Source organism: Entelurus aequoreus, linkage group LG01 (genome assembly GCF_033978785.1).
Source record: "Entelurus aequoreus isolate RoL-2023_Sb linkage group LG01, RoL_Eaeq_v1.1, whole genome shotgun sequence".
NCBI classification, from domain to species: Eukaryota; Metazoa; Chordata; class Actinopteri; order Syngnathiformes; family Syngnathidae; genus Entelurus; species Entelurus aequoreus.
In genome coordinates, this window is record NC_084731.1 from 8,597,060 (window position 1) to 8,620,211 (window position 23,152).

General features: G+C 37.0%; 1 protein-coding gene across 1 annotated transcript in view; it reads right to left on the reverse strand.

The window, feature by feature from the left end:
• LOC133647855 (inactive dipeptidyl peptidase 10-like) overlaps positions 1-17,773 on the reverse strand; it is a 128,943-nt gene extending 111,170 nt beyond the window's left edge. The window contains exon 1 of the mRNA XM_062043585.1: positions 17,381-17,773. Coding sequence (XP_061899569.1) covers positions 17,381-17,440 — 60 coding nt within the window. The 5' untranslated portion in view covers positions 17,441-17,773. The remainder of the gene's footprint in view (positions 1-17,380) is intronic.
• Between the last annotated feature and the right edge of the window lie 5,379 nt (positions 17,774-23,152).

The following is a 23,152-nucleotide window of genomic DNA, read 5'->3' on the forward strand; positions in this document are numbered from 1 at the left end:
TTAACACACATTGTAGGTCGGAAAAAAACGAAAAAAACGGAAAATATATTTGTATGTTTTTTCAGAGATAAAAAAGACGGCTTTCCGACTATAGATGGAAAAATTCAGTCTAAGCCTGGGCCCCTATAGAGGGGATCCAGACTGAGGCCAAGGGGGAAATAACCTCATAGCCATAGCACACATAAGCACGTGTGTAAGAGGGAAACATCAAAGAACACAAAGGACATTAAATACATTAAAAGAGCAGAGCTGATGCAACCAGCCATTTCTACATACAGCTACAAAAGTAAAATAAACATATACACTGTGGTGGCCTTTTTCTTGCTATCCTCTAACAGAGCAACCTATATCAACATTAATTAGAGCAATGATTCTGAAACTGTGGTATACCACTAGTGGTAAGCGGGCTCCACCAAAGAATCACTTGAAAAAAACGGTTTTATTTTCCTATATTCAAACACAGTGTTACTGTTCAAACTGGGTGTAATGTTACAGTGGTCAAAAATAAAACAAAAATACCTATAATTGTTAAGTAAAACCTCTGCCTGCTTTTTAATGAATAACCAGGCAACTCTCAAATCCCTTCACTGGCTTCCTGTTCCACTCAGGATTGAATCCAAAGTCTCCCTACTAACCCACCAGTGCCTCCATGGAAATGCCCCCCTCTACCTCAAAGAACTACTCACCCCCCTAATCCTCCACACGATGCCTCCGCTCCGGACAGGCTAACCTCCTCCAACCTCCGAGGACAAAGCTACGAACTATGGGAGACCGGGCTTTCTGCTCCGCCACTCCCAGTCTGTGGAACGCTCTCCCTGACCACCTGAGGGCACCACAGACTGTGAATGCTTTTAAAAAGGGCTTAAAAACCCTTCTTTTTAAAAAAGCCTTTTTTTTTTATAGATATATACATAATAGTTTTAGCTATTTGGCTGTTCTAGTTTTTATATATATTTATTTTTTATTATCTTTTTAATACACTGTAGCACTTTGAGGTTGTTTACTCAATGTAAAGTGCTTTTTACAAATAAAATCTATTACTATTATTATTACTTAGGCCTACTACGCTACTGTATTGTAAAGTTGGTCACGATGGTGGTACTTGGTGAGCCAAGTGTTTTTTGAGGTGGTATGTAGTAAAAAAAAAAATATCACTGAATTACAGCACAATAATAAGTGAGTGCCTCACCAGCCTTACGGTTAAAAGTGTAACTGAGCGTGTTGATTGGCCAGGTTGGAAACATTGCATCGCTTGATCTTTGTTTTCCATGCTGCTTTGGAATGAGAGAAAAAAAGAACGACGGCATCAATCATGATAAGAGCTTTTCATGATCCCCACAGTCTGCTCCTGCCTGGAGACTCGCCATGGATCACAGAAGGCTCATTACTGATCATGGAAAAAAAAGCTTTTATTTGTCCTTTGATGGAAGGCGGGGGGGGGGAAGTGTGCATGCATTTACATGTGTGCATGCAGAAGAGAATCAGAAATCCAATTGACCCGTCCGCTCAACACCGCCCTCTAGTGATGTACTACTTAAATGCAGCCACTTTGCCAGTCATGAGGAGGCTCACGTTGACCTGAGAGCTGCGGATTCCAAAAATGAACACATTGTATGAGGACAAGGAGGTAGAAAAGTCAATGTTGGTGTGTTGTTGACGTTGCATTGTAACATGTTCAGAAACTGTACCTGGGCAAATTAAGGCCCGGGGGCCACATGCGGCCCCGTTAAGCTTTTCAATCTGGCCCGCCAGACATTCCCAAATAATTTTTTTAGATCTTTAAGATGGAAAGTGTAGCCGCCATTATGATGTGTAGTGATGTTTTCTAATGACCGTAAGTCTTGAACTATACAAAGTATTTCAATGGTTGGAATCTGTGCTTTTTGCATGATATACTAGTTACTATGGTAATGTATTTAGTGTCAGAATAATTGTATCTTAGTTATCACAAAACTTTGTGTTGCCATGAGTTCCCAGGCGAGAAGACAAAAGCTGTCTTTTGATCCTACCAAGAAGAAGGCTTGTAAAACTCCACTGTGTAGGATGGGAAGCAACATGAAGGTGTTCTGTTTCTTTGACGTATTGTAATCCACAGAAAGATGTTGTCTTGACCCGAGATCTACAAAGCGGCGAGGAAGCAGGGCCGGACTCCCCTCCAGGCACCTCTTCTTTGAACTGTTTTACAACCTTTTCTTTGAACTGTTTTTAATTAAAGGCGATGGCTGTTTACGACCCCCCCTCCCTTAGAAACAGCTGTTGCCATGTAATCAGGGAAATTCCAAATAAAAGAGGAGGCGTACAATCTTTCGTCAGAGCGTGGTGAGACACTGTACAAGGGCACAGGTGTGCCCGCTCTCCTCATTGAGCCAAATTTAATCCTGTCTATGTTTTATTCCTTGCTTCTTGTCTTGTTTAATAGATGTCATCAGGGTTTGAACCTGACATTTAGTTACTATGGTAATCTAAGTCAGAGCAGCTCAGACGAGGCACCAAGCAGTGTGGGTGGGGAGCGTTTCCACAGAGTGTTTCCGGAGTGGCCAGCCTAAAATGCAGGTGTCAGGGGCAGATTTTTACAACAAAGTTATAAAGCTCAGTGATTTAGATAGATAGATAGATAGATAGATAGATAGATAGATAGATAGATAGATAGATAGATAGATAGATAGATAGATAGATAGATAGATAGATAGATAGATAGATAGATAGATAGATAGATAGATAGATAGATAGATAGATAGATAGATAGATAGATAGATAGATAGGTCTTTATTGTCATTGCACAAGAACAACGAAACTTTGTTTTCAGCACAAACCCGTTCAAGATCAGACAAACAAACAGTGTACAGGGTCACAGAACAGGAACGCTGATGGGTCGCCACAAGGAGCCCCGTAAAAGATGGGGAAAAAGGTAAAACGCTGGGGAAGGATGAGTAAAAAATTACAATCTAGACTGGGATCCTAAGGGGGCCCAGTCTGGAGTGGGAAAAAAACCTCCATAGCAAAGCACATATACATATTACAACGTACATCTCGAGATATCTAGCAACAGAGGGAAGGGAGTGCGGGGTCATGGTGGTAGGCTGCAGCTCTCAGGCGCTGACCATCCTTTCATCAAACCTATGGGATTTGCGTTGAGGGCGTTGGGTTGGGGGGTTTGGGTGTGTATGTGTGGCGTATATTTTTTGGGATGCATGTTTGTGTGTAAGCCTGCAGAGTGTCTCTGTTCCGCGGCCTTGATCTTGTGCAGTCGCTAGTCCAAAGTCAACAACAACAGGTGTGTGTCCATGAGAGACAAGAAGGGAGTTTGTTGTGTCTTTGATTTATCAGTTGTATCAGATCAGGGGTCACCAATGCGGTGCCCGCGGGCACCAGGTCGCCCGTAAGGACCAGATGAGTAGCCCGCTGGCCTGTTCTAAAAATAGCTGAAATAGCAGCACTTACCAGTGAGCTGCCTCTATTTTTTAAATTGTATTTATTTACTAGCAAGCTGGTCTCGCTTTGCTCGACATTTTCAATTCTAAGAGAGACAAAACTCAAATAGAATTTGAAAATCCAAGAAAATATTTTAAAGACTTGGTCTTCACTTGTTTGAATAAATTAATTAATTGTTTTACTTTGCTTCTTATAACTTTCAGAAAGACAATTTTAGAGAAAAAATACAACCTTAAAAATGATTTTAGGATTTTTAAACACATATACCTTTTTACCTTTTAAATTCCTTCCTCTTCTTTCCTGACAATTTAAATCAATGTTCAAGTAAAAAAAAAATTTTATTGTAAAGAATAATAAATACATTTCAATTTAATTCTTCATTTTAGCTTCTGTTTTTTAGACGAAGAGTATTTGTGAAATATGTCTTCAAACTTATTATGATTAAAATTCAAAAAAAATATTCTGGCAAATCTAGAAAATCTATAGAATCAAATTTAAATGTTATTTCAAAGTCTTTTGAATTTCTTTTAAAATTTTTGTTCTGGAAAATCTAGAAGAAATAATGATTTGTCTTTGTTAGAAATATAGCTTGGTCCAATTTGTTATATATTCTAACAAAGTGCAGATTGGATTTTAACCTATTTAAAACATGTCATCAAAATTCTAAAATTAATCTTAATCAGGAAAAATTACTAATGATGTTCCATAAATTCTTTTTTAAATTTTTTTAAAAAGATTCGAATTGGCTAGTTTTTCTCTTCTTTCTTTCGGTTGAATTTTGAATTTTAAAGAGTCGAAATTGAAGATAAACTATGTTTCAAAATTTAATTGTCATCAAAATTCTAAAATTAATCTTAATTTAGGAAAAATTACTAATGATGTTCCATAAATTCTTTTTTTAATTTTTTCAAAAAGATTCGAATTAGCTAGTTTTTCTCTTCTTTTTTTTCGGTTGAATTTTGAATTTTAACGAGTCGAAATTGAAGATAAACTATGTTTCAAAATTTAATTGTCATCAAAATTCTAAAATTAATCTTAATCAGGTAAAATTACTAATGATGTTCCATAAATTCTTTTTTTAATTTTTTTAAAAAGATTCGAATTGGCTAGTTTTTCTCTTCTTTTTTTCGGTTGAATTTTGAATTTTAAAGAGTCGAAATTGAAGATAAACTATGTTTCAAAATTTAATTGTCATCAAAATTCTAAAATCAATCTTAATCAGGAAAAATTACTAATGATGTTCCATAAATTCTTTTTTTAATTTTTTCAAAAAGATTCGAATTAGCTAGTTTTTCTCTTCTTTTTTTTCGGTTGAATTTTGAATTTTAAAGAGTCGAAATTGAAGATAAACTATGTTTCAAAATTTAATTGTCATCAAAATTCTAAAATCAATCTTAATCAGGAAAAATTACTAATGATGTTCCATAAATTATTTTTTTAATTTTTTCAAAAAGATTCGAATTAGCTAGTTTTTCTCTTCTTTTTTTTCGGTTGAATTTTGAATTTTAAAGAGTCGAAATTGAAGATAAACTATGTTTCAAAATTTAATTGTCATCAAAATTCTAAAATTAATCTTAATTTAGGAAAAATTACTAATGATGTTCCATAAATTATTTTTTTAATTTTTTCAAATGTATTCGAATTAGCTAGTTTTTCTCTTCTTTTTTTTCGGTTGAATTTTGAATTTTAACGAGTCGAAATTGAAGATAAACTATGTTTCAAAATGTAATTGTCATCAAAATTCTAAAATTAATCTTAATTTAGGAAAAATTACTAATGATGTTCCATAAATTCTTTTTTTAATTTTTTCAAATATATTCGAATTAGCTAGTTATTCTCTTCTTTGAATTTTGAATTTTAACGAGTCGAAATTGAAGATAAACTATGTTTCAAAATTTAATTGTCATCAAAATTCTAAAATCAATCTTAATCAGGAAAAATTACTAATGATGTTCCATAAATTCTTTTTTTAATTTTTTCAAAAAGATTCGAATTAGCTAGTTTTTCTCTTCTTTTTTTTCGGTTATATTTTGAATTTTAAAGAGTCGAAATTGAAGATAAAATGTTTAAAAATTTAATTGTCATCAAAATTCTAAAATTAATCTTAATCAGGAAAAATTACTAATGATGTTGCATAAATTATTTTTTTAATTTTTTCAAAAAGATTCGAATTAGCTAGTTTTTCTCTTCTTTTTTTCGGTTGAATTTTGAATTTTAAAGAGTAGAAATTGAATATAAACTATGTTTCAAAATTTAATTGTCTTTTTTTTTCGTGTTTTCTCCTCTTTTAAACCGTTCAATTAAGTGTAAATATCATTAATTATTAATAACAACATAGAGTTAAAAGGTAAATTGAGCAAATTGGCTATTTCTGGCAATTTATTTAAGTGTGTATCAAAGTGGTAGCCCTTCGCATTAATCAGTACCCAAGAAGTAGCTCTTGGTTTCAAAAAGGTTGGTGACCCCTGTATCAGATTATAGGTGTTTTTTGTTTTTTTTGTTGCGTTTCGCTTGGTTGTGAAATATGTGGATGGGGAGGGGGTGTGACATTCATATTTTGTCAATATTCAGTGTTTTATCCTTCATAGAACAATTTTTTAAGGTGGTCTGTCATAACGTTTTTAGCATTCAATCAGACGTTATTGTGAGGTTTTGTATTAGTGGTCCTCAAAATAGACATACCGGCCCCCAGACACATTTTTTTTCTCTAAATTTAGCCCCTGAGTCAACTAATAATTGCCCAGGTCTGTAGTACAATCTAGAAAGTGACAAATACAAGTGAGCAAGTTTTTGTTTCCCTCCTCCTCTGACAGAAGATCACACGTAGTCCGGTGACTTGGCAATGAGGCGGCAGCTTGCAGTGTGGGCCGTGCAAACTCAGAGCTGTTTGGAATGTCTCGTTCTAAAGTGTGCGGTACATTTGTCCATGTGGAGGCGGTGTGGTAAAGAAAAAAAAAAAAAAAGTTGCAAAGGCTAACATGCTAATAACGAGAGATTGATGAAGATGATGGGTGCAGGCGAGGATGAGAGTCTTCCTCCAGTGCGGACCATTTCATTTCAGATCAACTTTCTTTGTTCAGTTGCACATGGAGAGGAGCCAGATGAGGTGGTTCGGGCATCTGGTCAGGATGCCACCCCAACGCCTCCCTAGGGAGGTGTTTAGGGCACGTCCGACCGGTAGGAGGCCACGGGGAAGACCCAGGACACGTTGGGTAAGGGTCCATGGGGGGACCCTAACCCAAACATTTTTAAAAATGGTCTTGCTTCAAAAGCACAATCCTTGTTCTGTAGTTGTAGGAGACATCTCAAAACCTCATCAGGAGTCCCGACAAAACCCGAAAATGGAAAAAAAATAAATAAAAATTGTTGTTTTAAAAAAAAAAAAAAATTCTCGCTAAAATGTTAAACCCTTACATAAAAATTAAAAAACTGTCTTGATTCAACAGCACAATACTGGTCTTTTAGTTGTAGATGACATCTCAAAACCTCATCAGGAGTCTCGACAACACCCGAAAATGTCAGAAAATGTATATATTTTTTAACTTTAACTTTTTTTCACTAAAAGTCCCAAACATTTAAAAAAATGGTCTTCCTTCAACAGCACAATACTGGTCCTGTAGTTGTAGGAGACCTTTCAAAACCTCACCAGGAGTCTCGACAACACCCGAAAATGTCAGAAAATGTATATATTTTTTAACTTTAACTTTTTTTCACTAAAAAGTCCCAAACATTTAAAAAAATGGTCTTGCTTCAAAAGCACAATACTGGTCCTGTAGTTATAGGTGACATCTCAAAACCTCATCAGGAGTCCCGACAAAACCCGAAAATGGAGAAAAAAAAAAAAAAAATTGTTGTTTTAAAAAAAAAAAAAAATTCTCGCTAAAATGTTGAACCCTTACATAAAAATTAAAAAACTGTCTTGATTCAACAGCACAATACTGGTCTTTTAGTTGTAGATGACATCTCAAAACCTCATCAGGAGTCTCGACAACACCCGAAAATGTCAGAAAATGTATATATTTTTTAACTTTAACTTTTTTTCACTAAAAGTCCCAAACATTTAAAAAAATTGTCTTCTTTCAACAGCACAATACTGGTCCTGTAGTTGTAGGAGACCTTTCAAAACCTCACCAGGAGTCTCGACAACACCCGAAAATGGCAGAAAATGTATATATTTTTTAACTTTAACTTTTTTTCACTAAAAAGTCCCAAACATTTTTAAAAAATGGTCTTGCTTCAACAGCACAATACTGGTCCTGTAGTTATAAGAGACATCTCAAAACCTCATCAGGAGTCCCAACAAAACCCGAAAATGGAAAAAATAAAAAATAAAAAATTTTTTAGTTTTAAAAAAAATAAAAAATTATCGCTAAAATGTTGTACCCTTACATAAAAATTTAAAAACTGTCTTGATACAACAGCACAATACTGGTCTTGTAGTTGTAGATGACATCTCAAAACCTCATCAGGAGTCTCGACAACACCCGAAAATGGCAGAAAATGTATATTTTTTTTAACTTTAACTTTTTTTCACAAAAAAGTCCCAAACATTTTTAAAAAATGGTCTTGCTTCAACAGCACAATACTGGTCCTGTAGTTATAAGAGACATCTCAAAACCTCATCAGGAGTCCCGACAAAACCCGAAAATGGAAAAAAAAAAAAGAATAATTTTTTTTTAGTTTTTAAAAAAAAAACTTTTTCTCGCTAAAATGTTGTACCCTTACATAAACTGTCTTGATACAACAGCACAATACTGGTCTTTTAGTTGTAGATGACATCTCAAAACCTCATCAGGAGTCTCGACAACAGCCGAAAATGGCAGAAAATTTAAAAAAAATTTAACTTTAACTTTTTTTCACTAAAAGTCCCAAACATTTAAAAAAAAAATCTTCCTTCAACAGCACAATACTGGTCCTGTAGTTGTAGGAGACCTTTCAAAACCTCATCAGGAGTCCCGACAAAACCCGAAAATGGAAAAAGAAAAAAACTTTTTTTTTAGTTTAAAAATAAATAAAAATTCCGCTAAAATGTTATAGGGGGACCCTTACGCAAAAATTAAAAAACTGTCTTGATTCAACAGCACAATACTGGTCTTTTAGTTGTAGATGACATCTCAAAACCTCATCAGGAGTCTCGACAACACCCGAAAATGGCAGAAATTTTTTTTTTTTTTTAATTTTAACTTTTTTTCACTAAAAAGTCCCAAACATTTTTAAAAAATGGTCTTGCTTCAACAACACAATACTGGTCCTGTAGTTGTAGGAGACATCTCAAAACCTCATCAGGAGTCCCAACAAAACCCGAATATGGCCAAAAAATAAATATATTTAAAAGAAAATGTTCGCTAAAATGTCATAAGGGACCTTCACCCCAAAAAATGAAATATGGCTCCTGTAGTTGTAGGAGTCCCAAAAAAACCACGAAAATGGCAGAAATTTTTTTTTAAAAATTTACTTTTTCTCGCTAAAATGTTGTAAGGGGGGACCCTTACACAACAATTTAAAAAACTGTCTTGCTTCAACAGCACTATACTGGTCTTTTAGTTGTAGATGACATCTCAAAACCTCATCAGGAGTCTCGACAACACCCGAAAATGGCAGAAAATGTATATATTTTTTAACTTTAACTTTTTTTCACTAAAAGTCCCAAACATTTAAAAAAATTGTCTTCCTTCAACAGCACAATACTGGTCCTGTAGTTGTAGGAGACCTTTCAAAACCTCACCAGGAGTCTCGACAACACCCGAAAATGGCAGAAAATGTATATATTTTTTAACTTTAACTTTTTTTCACTAAAAAGTCCCAAACATTTAAAAAAATGGTCTTGCTTCAAAAGCACAATACTGGTCCTGTAGTTATAGGTGACATCTCAAAACCTCATCAGGAGTCCCGACAAAACCCGAAAATGGAAAAAAAAAAAAAAAAAATTGTTGTTTTAAAAAAAAAAAAAATTCTCGCTAAAATGTTGAACCCTTACATAAAAATTAAAAAACTGTCTTGATTCAACAGCACAATACTGGTCTTTTAGTTGTAGATGACATCTCAAAACCTCATCAGGAGTCTCGACAACACCCGAAAATGTCAGAAAATGTATATATTTTTTAACTTTAACTTTTTTTCACTAAAAGTCCCAAACATTTAAAAAAATGGTCTTCCTTCAACAGCACAATACTGGTCCTGTAGTTGTAGGAGACCTTTCAAAACCTCACCAGGAGTCTCGACAACACCCGAAAATGGCAGAAAATGTATATATTTTTTAACTTTAACTTTTTTTCACTAAAAGTCCCAAACATTTAAAAAAATGGTCTTCCTTCAACAGCACAATACTGGTCCTGTAGTTGTAGGAGACCTTTCAAAACCTCATCAGGAGTCCCAACAAAACCCGAAAATGGAAAAAATAAAAAATAAAATTTTTTTTAGTTTTAAAAAAAATAAAAAATTATCGCTAAAATGTTGTACCCTTACATAAAAATTTAAAAACTGTCTTGATACAACAGCACAATACTGGTCTTGTAGTTGTAGATGACATCTCAAAACCTCATCAGGAGTCTCGACAACACCCGAAAATGGCAGAAAATTTTTTTTTTTTTAATTTTAACTTTTTTTCACTAAAAAGTCCCAAACATTTTTAAAAAATGGTCTTGCTTCAACAGCACAATACTGGTCCTGTAGTTATAAGAGACATCTCAAAACCTCATCAGGAGTCCCGACAAAACCCGAAAATGGAAAAAAAAAAAAGAATAATTTTTTTTTAGTTTTTAAAAAAAAAACTTTTTCTCGCTAAAATGTTGTACCCTTACATAAACTGTCTTGATACAACAGCACAATACTGGTCTTTTAGTTGTAGATGACATCTCAAAACCTCATCAGGAGTCTCGACAACAGCCGAAAATGGCAGAAAATTTTAAAAAAATTTAACTTTAACTTTTTTTCACTAAAAGTCCCAAACATTTAAAAAAAAAATCTTCCTTCAACAGCACAATACTGGTCCTGTAGTTGTAGGAGACCTTTCAAAACCTCATCAGGAGTCCCGACAAAACCCGAAAATGGAAAAAGAAAAAAACTTTTTTTTTAGTTTAAAAATAAAAAAAAATTCCGCTAAAATGTTATAGGGGGACCCTTACGCAAAAATTAAAAAACTGTCTTGATTCAACAGCACAATACTGGTCTTTTAGTTGTAGATGACATCTCAAAACCTCATCAGGAGTCTCGACAACACCCGAAAATGGCAGAATTTTTTTTTTTTTTTTAATTTTAACTTTTTTTCACTAAAAAGTCCCAAACATTTTTAAAAAATGGTCTTGCTTCAACAGCACAATACTGGTCCTGTAGTTGTAGGAGACCTCTCAAAACCTCATCAGGAGTCCCAACAAAACCCGAATATGGCCAAAAAATAAATATATTTAAAAGAAAATGTTCGCTAAAATGTCATAAGGGACCTTCACCCCAAAAAATGAAATATGGCTCCTGTAGTTGTAGGAGTCCCAAAAAAACCACGAAAATGGCAGAATTTTTTTTTTAAAAATTTACTTTTTCTCGCTAAAATGTTGTAAGGGGGGACCCTTACACAACAATTTAAAAAACTGTCTTGCTTCAACAGCACTATACTGGTCTTTTAGTTGTAGATGACATCTCAAAACCTCATCAGGAGTCTCGACAACACCCGAAAATGGCAGAAAATTAATATTTTTTTAAACTTTTTTTCACTAAAAAGGGTGGACCCTTACCCAAGCATTTTTTTAAAAATGGTCTTGCTTCAACCGCACAATACTGGTCCTGTAGTTGTAGATGACATCTCAAAACCTCATCAGGAGTCTCGACAACACCCGAAAATGGCAGAAAAATAATGTTTTTTAAAACTTTTTTTCACTAAAAAGTCGTAAGGGGGGACCCTTACCCAAACATTTTAAAAAATGGTCTTGCTTCAACAGCACAATACTGGTCCTGTAGTTGTAGGAGACATCTCAAAACCTCATCAGGAGTCTCGACAACACCCGAAAATGGCAATAAAAAATTTTTCACAACTTTCCTGAAGTTGTAGGAGACGTCTCAAAACCTCATCAGGAGTCCTGACAAAATCCGAAAATGTCAGAAAGATTTCTTTTTTTTTTTTTTTTAACTTTTTCTCTCTAACATGTTGTAAGGGTGGAAACTTACACAAAAATTTAAAAAAACGATCTTGATTCAACAGCACAATACTGGTCTTTTAGTTGTAGATGACATCTCAAAACCTCATCAGGAGTCTCGACAACACCCGAAAATGGCAGAAAATGTATATATTTTTTAACTTTTTTTCACTAAAAAGTCATATCAAACATTTAAAAAAATGGTCTTGCTTAAACAACACAATACTGGTCCTGCAGTTGTAGGAGACCTCTCAAAACCTCATCAGGAGTCCCGACAAAACCCGAAAATGGCTAAAAAAAAAAATTCACAACTTTTTTTTGCTAAAATGTCATAAGAGACCCTTACCCAAAAAAATATGGTTTGACTTAACAGCACAATACTGGTCCTGTAGTTGTAGGAGATGACGTCTCAAAAACTCATCAGGAGTCCCAACAAAACCCGAAAATGGCAGAAAAAGAAAAAAACTTTTTAACTTTTTCTCGCTAAAATGTTGTAAGGGGGGACCCTTACAAAAAATTTTAAAAACTATCTTGGTTCAACAGCACAATACTGGTCTTTTAGTTGTAGATGGCATCTCAAAACCTCATCAGGAGTTTCAACAACACCCGAAAATGGCAGAAAATTAATATATTTTTTTTAACTTTTTTTCACTAAAAAGTCATAAAGGGGGACCCTTACCCAAACATTTTAAATGTGGTTTGGCTTAACAGCACAATACTGGTCCTGTAGTTGTAGGGGACCTCTCAAAACCTCATCAGGAGTCCCGACAAAACCCGAAAATGGCAACAAAAAAAAATGTCATAACTTTTTTTTGCTAAAATGACATAAGGGACCCTTATCCAAAAAATGTTAATATGGTTTGCCTTAACAGCACAATATTGGTCCTGTTTTTGTAGAAGACATCTCAAAACCTCATCAGGAGTCTCGACAACACCCGAAAATGGCAGAAAATGTTAATATTTTTTTAAACTTTTTTTCACTAAAAAGTCGTAAATGGGGACCCTTACCCAAACATTTTTAAAAAATGGTCTTGCTTCAACAGCACAATATTGGTCCTGTATTTGTAGAAGACATCTCAAAACCTCATCAGGAGTCTCGACAACACCCGAAAATGGCAGAAAATTTATGTTTTTTTAAAACTTTTTTTCAGTAAAAAGTCGTAAATGGGGACCCTTACCCAAACATTTTTTAAAAATGGTCTTGCTTCAACAACACAATACTGGTCCTGTAGTTGTAGGGGACCTCTCAAAACCTCATCAGGAGTCCCGACAAAACCCGAAAATGGCAACAAAAAAAATGTCACAACTTTTTTTTGCTAAAATGTCATAAGGAACCCTTACCCAAAAATGTTAAATATGGTTTGCCTTAACAGCACAATACTGGTCCTGTATTTGTAGAAGACATCTCAAAACCTCATCAGGAGTCTCGACAACACCCGACAATGGCAGAAAATTAATGTTTTTTTAAAACTTTTTTTCACTAAAAAGTCGTAAATTGGGACCCTTACCCAAACCTTTTTTAAAAATGGATTCGCTTCAACAGCACAATATTGGTCCTGTATTTGTAGAAGACATTTTAAAACCTCATCAAGAATCTCGACAACACCCGAAAATGGCATAAAATTAATGGGTTTTTTTTTAACTTTTTTTCACTAAAAAGTCGTAAATGGGGACCCTTACCCGAACATTTTTAAAAAATGGTCTTGCTTCAACAACACAATACTGGTCCTGTAGTTGTAGAAGACCTCTGAAAACCTCATCAGGAGTCCCGACAAAACCCGAAAATGGCAAAAAAAAACAATTGTTTTTGTTTTTTTTCACTTTTTCTCGCTAAAATGTCGTAAGGGGGGACCTTTACACAAAAATAAAAAAAACTGTCTTGATTCAACAGCACAATACTGCTCTTTTAGTTGTAGAACACATCTCAAAATCTCATCAGGAGTCTCGACAACACCCAAAAATGGCAAAAAATTAATATTTTTTAAAACTTTTTTTCACTAAAAAGCCGTAAGGGGGGACCCTTACCCAAACATTTTAAAACATGGTCTTGCTTCAACAGCACAATACTGGTCCTATAGTTAGGTCTCTGCAATTTTCGGGTTTTGTCGGGACTCCTGATGAGGTTTTGAGACGTCTCCTACAACTACAGGACCAGTATTGTGCTGCTGAAGCAAGACCATTTTTTTTATTTTTGGGTAAGGGTCCTCCCTTACGAAATGTTTGCGAAAACCGGTAAAAAAAAAAGTAGTGCAACCTCGACAGGTAGGAACTCAAGAGGCACTTTTTTTAAAGTCAACATTCTTGTTTTGTTTTAACATGGCCAGCGTCAAGTCTCTTTTTCCCACCAGTCACACATTTCCGGCCGTCACAATAATAGCGCTACGCCTCACATCTGGTCCAAAGCGGTTCAATAATGACTCATTACCCGGCTTGCCAAGCTTTACTGTGCAATTCGCATGGTAGTGTCTCACAACAATTACCTAAATTACCACGTTGTGTTTGCCATGTGGCGGGCCCCAATAACCAGGTCTGCCTTCTGCCATCAAATGACTAAACACTCCCCTGCACGTCATACCACAGTGGGACCCAGTTTACCACAGAGAAACAACACGAATAGTTACAATTAGTCACAAATGAATCCACAAAACGGAAGAAAAACCGTGGACACACCTGTCTATACCTTTACCCCAATTAAACCTGTACATTTCAAATTAAATCTCACCTCTTTGAGAACCTCTTCATTTTAGTGACAATTGTCTGCCCGATGGCATTATATAAGAGTCTACGGAGACCCAGGAGTCCCACTTACAAATGTTCTAGCCTCCCCTCAGACATTGTCCTTGGAAACAACTCAGTAGAAAGCAGAGAAAGAACAATCAACCATGGATGAGAAAAGGATTAAAAAATGTTTGTAAGAAGAATATAATATATAGAAAATGTACAACACTAAGAACTACGGAGGCAGAAAATAAGTACAAAAAGTAAAAAAACAAGATAACTACCTGTGGAGGGGGGCATGGCCTGCGAGTAGATTGCCCAGCTGGGGATTTTTATCTAATCACCTGTCGCCTTTATTAGCAGCAGCCGGACAGAGACACGTGGTTGGAGTTGGGAGTTGCTGGTGAGCAGACGCATGAGACCGAGAGAGCGAAAAGCAGAGACTCGCCGGACTGAAAAGTCAGAGAGATATTTTGCTAGAAAGCAAAACCATACTGCTGTATGAAAATAAAAGACTTGTCACACCAGACTACCGGGCTCACGAAAGATCTGTCGGCACCAGGAGAACCCTCCCACACCCAGAGACGTCTACACCAGTGGTCCCCAACCACTGGTACCGGTCCGTGGACCAATTGGTACCGGGCCGCGGTCGCACAAGAAATAAAAAAAATAAAAAATAAAAAATAATAAAAAAGTATTATTATTTTATTTTTTTACTTAAATCAACATAAAAAACACAATATATACATTATATATCAATATATAAATATAAATCAATACAGTCTGCAGGGATACAGTCCGTAAGCATACATGATTGTATTTCTTTACGGGGGGAAAAAAAAAAAAAAATTAAAAAAAATAAAAATAAAAAAAATAAAAAAAATACTAAAAAAAATCATGACTTTGACACAATTGTGTCTCATAATTAAAACAGATGACAGCCAAATGGACTTTGCTGTTTTATTTTCAATGCAACAATAGAAAACACGTACTCATATAGTAGTACAGTTGACACAGTACAGTAAACTGACAGTTAATATTTAAACATTTAACATTTCTAACAATTTTGAACAGAAATAGTTCATGCACATTTAGATAAATTCTTCAAAATTACAATTAAAACATTTTTGGCCGGGGGGCCGGGCTGTATATATGCGCACTAATTGACTGAAAGAGCACGCACTTGATGCGATAATGTCATGTTATCCATGGAAAAATGCATTTTTAGACCATATGATTTGCCTGAGCGGCTAGGAGACCCCGAGAGTAACAAGCGCTTGCCTTGTTGCCTTTCCATTAAGAACAATAAATTAGTTTTTAGTATAAGTTTGCTGGTTTCAAGAAATGTAATGCCGAGCACATATCAGTACGTCAAGATAATGGCACTAGCATTTACTTCATTTAATAATATTTTTCAACATACTGAGCAAAGAGGTCTCTTTTTTTTTTTCTACCAAGGAAAGTGCACTTCTTATTAATGAGAATATACTTTTTTTAAGGTATTTTTGGGTTCATTGAGGTTAGCTAATTTTACTAAATGTTCTTGTTCTATTGGCAGATAATTTTGCTCAGTTCAAGTAAAATACCCCTCATTTTTGTATTTTTTTTTCTTGTTTTTGAACACTGACTTTTTGCAGTGTACAGCCCGACATCAAACAAATCAATAGTTATTGCCCGTCCAACAGACACACCCCGGAAAAAAAAATCAAGCATGTTTATATTCGTTGTTACATAATTGGGGGAAAAAAATCAACGATATCGCAGAGCTTGGTCTGCCATTACATGGACTCTCATTTACATGTCGTATTTGCTGATGTTGCTCTATTGTTGTTGTTGTTGTTGTTATTGTTGTGTTTGCTGTTGTTGTTTTTGTCTCTCTGTCTAATCCCCCTCTTGTCCCCACAATGTCCCCCCTCTGTCTTCCTTTTTTTTACTCTTTCTATCCCCTCCTGCTCCGGCCCGGCTGCACCAAATGATAATATAAATCCATTTAATAAAGTCAAATACAAATAAGGCAACAAGAGAAGTATCCTACACTTCTCTTTTGTAAAGTAAATCTGAACAGCCGATATGGGCATCTACATCTACTATATGATTTGCCTGAGAAGCTGGACAGGCCAAAAAATAAATAAATAATAAAAATTAAAAAAAAAGAAAAAAAAAAAAGGATTGAAACAAATTTGTAAAGTAAATTTGTACAGCTGATATGGGCATCTATGTCAACAATATGATTTGCCTGAGAAGCTGGACAGGCCAAAAAAGAAAAAAAGAAAAAAAGAAAAAAAAGAAGGCTTGAAACAAATTTACTTTACAAAATTGTAAAGTAAATTTGTACAGCTGATATGGGCATCTATGTCAACAATATGATTTGCCTGAGAAGCTGGACAGGACAAAAAAAAAAAAAAAAAGGATTGAAACAAATTTACTTTACAAAATTGTAAAGTAAATTTGCACAGCCGATATGGGCATCTACGTCAACAATATGATTTGTCTGAGAAGCTGGACAAAAAAAAAAAAAAAAAAAAAAAATTTACTTTACAAAATTGTAAAGTAAATTTGCACAGCCGATATGGGCATCTATGTCAACAATATGACTTGCCTGAGAAGCTGGACAAAAAAAAATAAAATTAAATAAAAAAAAAAAAATAAAAAAATAAAATTACTTTACAAAATTGTAAAGTAAATTTGCACAGCCGACAACGACGTCAACAATATGATTTGCCTGAGAAGCTGGACAAAAAATAAATAAATAAATAAAAAAAATAAAAAATGAATAAATTTACTTTACAAAATTGTAAAGTCAATTTGCACAGCCGATATGGGCATCTACGTCAACAATATGATTTGCCTGAGAAGCTGGACAAAAATAAATTTAAAAAATAAATAAAAAAAAATAAAAAATACATTTACTTTACAAAATTGTAAAGTCAATTTGCACAGCCGATATGGGCATCTACGTCAACAATATGATTTGCCTGAGAAGCTGGACAGGACACACAAAAAAAAAAAATTGAAAGAAATTGATGCTTCACACGTTTACAGGTTGTTGGGAGTAGAGCGATACAACATAAATGTAAGTGGACGACAACAACAAATATCCTCACCTTGATATCCTTGGCAGGCGGACAGTCGATCTGATGCGAAACCGATGCTGTTTGATTCATCTTTTCATAGATTGCCTTGCTTTATCCAATCAGTCGGAAAGCGAGAATCCTCTGTCCTCTCCTCTGTGATAATGATAGCGATGCTGAGGTCTGAAGTCGTTAAACACCGCCGAGCCGAACACTCTTACTTTCCTTCTGCCGGTGAACGCTCGCAATTCAATGGCCTCCCTCGCTGTGGAGTACGAAAATGCCTCCCACGTAAAGTGCGGAGACGTCTCTGGTTGTGGATGCACACTCGCTTGAGGCAACAGCATCGCAGGCGTTCTCCCGGCTTGACACTTTGACAGCATGTGTTGCTAATGCGTCGTTAGTGAGACACTCCCGGTGATGCTTTCCAAAGGGGGTCTGACCTGCAGGCACCAGCTGCCGGGAGAAAGGCAAAGAATAAAAAAGAAGCAGAGTAAGGACGGGGGTGTTGGTGCGTCATACTGTACGTTACAGTAAACAGCTACAGTGGTTGCCATCTGCATCAAAAATGCATGAGCTTCATGTATTGTTGATGAGCTGGTCAAATCCCACTCACTATTATTTATTCCCAACAAGAGTCTACTTAATGCCCAGCATGTTATGAACTCTGGGCTACGATGCAAGTCCATTTGATCTGTGGAACACAGCCAAAAAGTGCAAGTTGAGTCCATGTGAATGTTGCATGGGGTAATTCTACAAAACCCAAGACCAGTGAAGTTGGCACGTTGTGTAAATGGTAAATAAAAACAGAATACAAAGCTAATTTAAAGGCCTACTGAAACCCACTACTACCGACCACGCAGTCTGATAGTTTATATATCAATGATGAAATCTTAACATTATAACACATGCCAATACGGCCGGGTTAACTTATAAAGTGACATTTTAAATTTGCCGCTAAACTTCCGGTTCGAAACGCCTCTGAGGATGACGTATGCGCGTGACGTAGCCCAGCGAACACGGGTATGCCTTCCACATTGAAGCCGATACGAAAAAGCTCTGTTTTCATTTCATAATTCCACAGTATTCTGGACATCTGTGTTCGTGAATCTGTTTCAATCATGTTCATTGCATTATGGAGAAGGAAGCCGAGCAAGCAAAGAAGAAAGTTGTCGGTGCGAAATGGACGTATTTTTCGAACGTAGTCAGCCACAACAGTACACAGCCGGCGCTTCTTTGTTTACATTCCCGAAAGATGCAGTCAAGATGGAAGAACTCGGATAACAGAGACTCTAACCAGGAGGACTTTTGATTTGGATACACAGACGCCTGTAGAGAACTGGGACAACACAGACTCTTACCAGGATTACTTTGATTTGGATGACAAAGACGCAGACGTGCTACTGTGAGTATGCAGCTTTGGCTTTTTTTTGCGTATGTACGTAACTTTTTTAAAATATATAAGCTTTATGAACCTTGGGTTAGGTGAACGGTCTTTTGGGCTGAGTGATTGTGTGTGTTGATCATGTGTTTGAATTGTATTGGTGTGTTCTATGGAGCTAGGAGCTAGCAGAGGAGCTAGGAGCTAGCATAACACGTACCGTACCGTCCGTGCACGTCACGTACGTAACTTTTTAAAAATATATAAGCTTTATGAACCTTGGGTTAGGTGAACGGTCTTTTGGGCTGAGTGATTGTGTGTGTTGATCAGGTGTTTGAATTGTATTGGCGTGTTCTATGGAGCTAGGAGCTAGCAGAGGAGCTAGGAGCTAGCATAACAAACACGCAGGTGTTATTATGCAGGATTAATTTGTGGCATATTAAATATAAGCCTGGTTGTGTTGTGGCTAATAGAGTATATATATGTCTTGTGTTTATTTACTGTTGTAGTCATTCCCAGCTGAATATCAGGTACCGTGAGTATGCAGCCTTGGCTGCTAAACATTCGATAACTTGACCGTATGTGCGCGTCACGTACGTAACTTTTTAAAAATATATAAGCTTTATGAACCTTGGGTTAGGTGAACGGTCTTTTGGGCTGAGTGATTGTGTGTGTTGATCAGGTGTTTGAATTGTATTGGCGTGTTCTATGGAGCTAGGAGCTAGCAGAGGAGCTAGGAGCTAGCATAACAAACACGCAGGTGTTATTATGCAGGATTAATTTGTGGCATATTAAATATAAGCCTGGTTGTGTTGTGGCTAATAGAGTGTATATATGTCTTGTGTTTATTTACTGTTGTAGTCATTCCCAGCTGAATATCAGGTCCCACACGGCTCTCACAGCATCTTCCCTATCTGAATAGCTTCAACTCCCCACTAGTCCTTCACTTGCACTTTACTCATCCACAAATCTTTCATCCTCGCTCAAATTAATGGGGAAATTGTCGCTTTCTCGGTCCGAATCTCTCTCACTTCATGCGGCCATCATTGTAAACAATAGGGAACTTTGCGTATATGTTCAACTGACTACGTCACGCTACTTCCGGTAGGTGCAAGCCTTTTTTTTATCAGATACCAAAAGTTGCAATCTTTATCGTCGTTGTTCTATACTAAATCCTTTCAGCAAAAATATGGCAATATCGCGAAATGATCAAGTATGACACATAGAATAGATCTGCTATCCCCGTTTAAATAAAAAAAATTCATTTCAGTAGGCCTTTAATGGACTGCAAAGACAAGATATTTAATATTCCAATTGAGAAACTTAATTTTTGTTTTGCAAATAATCATGAAATTGGAATTGAATGGCACAGGGGCATTTTTACCACTGTGTTACATGGCCTTTCCTTTTAACAACACTCAGTAAATATTTAAGTTGTTCAACAGTCCGGGGTCAGCAGGGTGGTCCTATGGGAACCAACGCACGGGCATCGATCGCGAGGACATCCCGCGCTAATGACATCCTGAAGAAAGATGCGGGAACTGAAAGCTCTACGGAGCTGGCCGGGTGTATGGAGAACCGGAATGATTGCAGACTCCGATGGAAGATTGTCTGAGGACGACTGAGAGAGAGACAGATGCATGAATTGGAATCTACAATTTACTTTTACCAAGTTTTAGTTGAAACAGAAGCAACCTTTCGTGTGTCAACAATGGCAGTGTAGGCTAACATTAGCTCAGTGCTAATCTGCCTTTAGTCTGCCACGGAGCCGGAATAGAAGGTGTCCCGCCTTTAGACTGTCGCGGAGCCGGAACAGGAGACATCCCGCCTTTTGAGTGCCGCAAAACCAGAATAGGTTACTGTGCGTACACAGCCTTAGGGCTGACAGTAGTGGCGCCCCTCGCCGAGCACGGATTCCAGCCCTCCATGTTGAGCACCGGTGAGGAAAGGAAGGTCTGGAACTTGACTGACTTAGCCCGACCCGGCAAAGTACATGCTAAGTAAGGGTGGAGAGAGGCCTGAAGAAGTGTTTGAGGTTCCTCCTCCCGCACTGGACAGGAATGACTGGACCCTTGGTCGCATTGGAAACATGGTTCTGGAGGTCACAGGGGGATGGTGCCATGACCCTGCTGCCAATTGGTCAATGAAACTTTGTAACTTAAGGAGGAAGCTAACAGGGGAGAAGCTACACTTCTACATCAGACAAGAAGCTCCATCCTATCTTGCTGACTGTATTGTACCATATGTCCCGGCAAGAAATCTGCGTTCAAAGAACTCCGGCTTATTAGTGATTCCCAGAGCCCAAAAAAAGTCTGCGGGCTATAGAGCGTTTTCTGTTCGGGCTCCAGTACTCTGGAATGCCCTCCCGGTAACAGTTAGAGATGCTACCTCAGTAGAAGCATTTAAGTCCCATCTTAAAACTCATTTGTATACTGTAGCCTTTAAATAGACCCCCCTTTTTTTTAGACCAGTTGATCTGCCGTTTTCTTTTCCCCTTTGCCCCCTCGCCGGGTTATTCCGGTTCCGATGACCATGGATGAGGTGCTGGCTGTCCAGAGTTGAGACCCGGGGTGGACCGCTCGCCTGTGCATCGGTTGGGGACGTCTCTGCGCTACTGACCTGTCTCCGCTTGGGATGGTCTCCTGCTGGCCCCACTATGGACTGGACTCTCACTGTTATGTTGGATCCACTAGGGACTGTACTTAGAGGGGGGGTTACCCACATATGCGATCCTCCCCAAGGTTTCTCATAGTCATTCACATCGACGTCCCTTGTGTGGGCTCTGTGCCGAGGATGTCGTTGTGGCTTGTGCAGCCCTTTGAGACTTTTGTGATTTAGGGCTATATAAATAAACATTGATTGATTGAAGATGATGAGATAGACTAGCGAGACAGGCTGAGAGGTAAGACAGGCTGGATCTGAACAGGACCATTTGGTGCCTACTTGGACGATGTTGTTGGCCACCACGTTGTGGGCATGGGTAGATGGCCAAATGAGAGGTCAACTTACATGTTAGCTGGTGTTGTGTTGCATTTCTCCATTGGCTGGTTGTAGGTACTTCTACTGTATTCTTTGATCCGCTTTACTTTGTAACAACGTAGAAGATGTTACCAGCCAAAAGCTAAATGCTGACTTCATTCAATGGCTGCTGGTTTTGTTTTAAACGGCGTATCCTCTATTAAAAACTGGTTGTCCTCAAATTTCCTCCAGATGAATCCAAACAAAACGGAAACTCTGATAATTGCTCCCGATAAGAAGATCTCCCTGATCAAGACCTCCCTTGGTACTGTTAAAAGCAGCCTCAGAAACCTTGGGCTTGTGTTGGATCGGTCCATGTCTTTGGAGGGTCACTGTCGTCAACTGGCCAAAAACAGTTTTTATCATCTCAGAAATAGACATACATTGTTGTCAAAATTGGATCTGGAAATGATCATTCACGCGTTCATTTCGTCTCGCTGACTATTGCAATTCTCTTTTCACGCTCTTCAACAAGTCAACGCTAAAGAGACTTCAGACGGTACAAAATGCGAATGCCAGACTTTTGACCGGTGCACCCAGAACAGCCCATATCACCCCTGTTTGATCCAGTCTTCATTGGCTTCCAATTCAATTCCGCATTGAGTTATAAGATTTTAGTCCTGACATTCTGTGCGTTGCATGGTGGGGCCCCTCGGTACATCGCTGATTTGCTATGCCCCTACTCCTCAGGGCGCATCCCCCGGTCTTCAGGCCAGGATCTTCTAGATATCCCAAAAACTTGCTTTAAACCCTGTAGAGACCTGGCATTCCAGGCTATAGCTCCCAGACTCTAGAACAACTTGCACCAGTCCCTCCGTGATCTTGACTGTGTTAAAACTTTTAAGAAACATTTGAAAACTTCTCTTTTTAGTAAAGCTTTTAGTTAATGCACCTTTTAACTATCACTTTTAATCCACTTTGTATCCTTTTTATGATGTTGCCCCTGTTGTTTTAATTGAATTGTTGTTTTACTTCACCTATGTTTGTCATTTTATCTGTGAAAAGCGCTTTATAAATAAAATGTACTTACTTACTTACTCTGAAAAGTATGTAGACAAGTGTATTAGACAAAGTTTTATCGCCACGTGGTGGAATGTAACTTCCCTGAACACTCGGTAAGTCATTATGTATTTGTACATATTCAAGGTACAAGTCAGTGTAGAATGTGCGTGTGTGTATTGTGGCTTTTCATGTGACATGTGATAAATTAAACCACCAAGTTGAGAGTGAATATTTAAACTGAAGTAATTGGGCCGTTCAATATTTAGCATAATTATACTTACCCTAAACAAAAATATAAACACAACACCTGTTTTTGCTCCTATTTTTCACGAGTTGAAGTCAAAGATCTAAAACATTTACTATATAGGCCAAAGACGTATTCCTCTCAAATATTGTTCACAAAT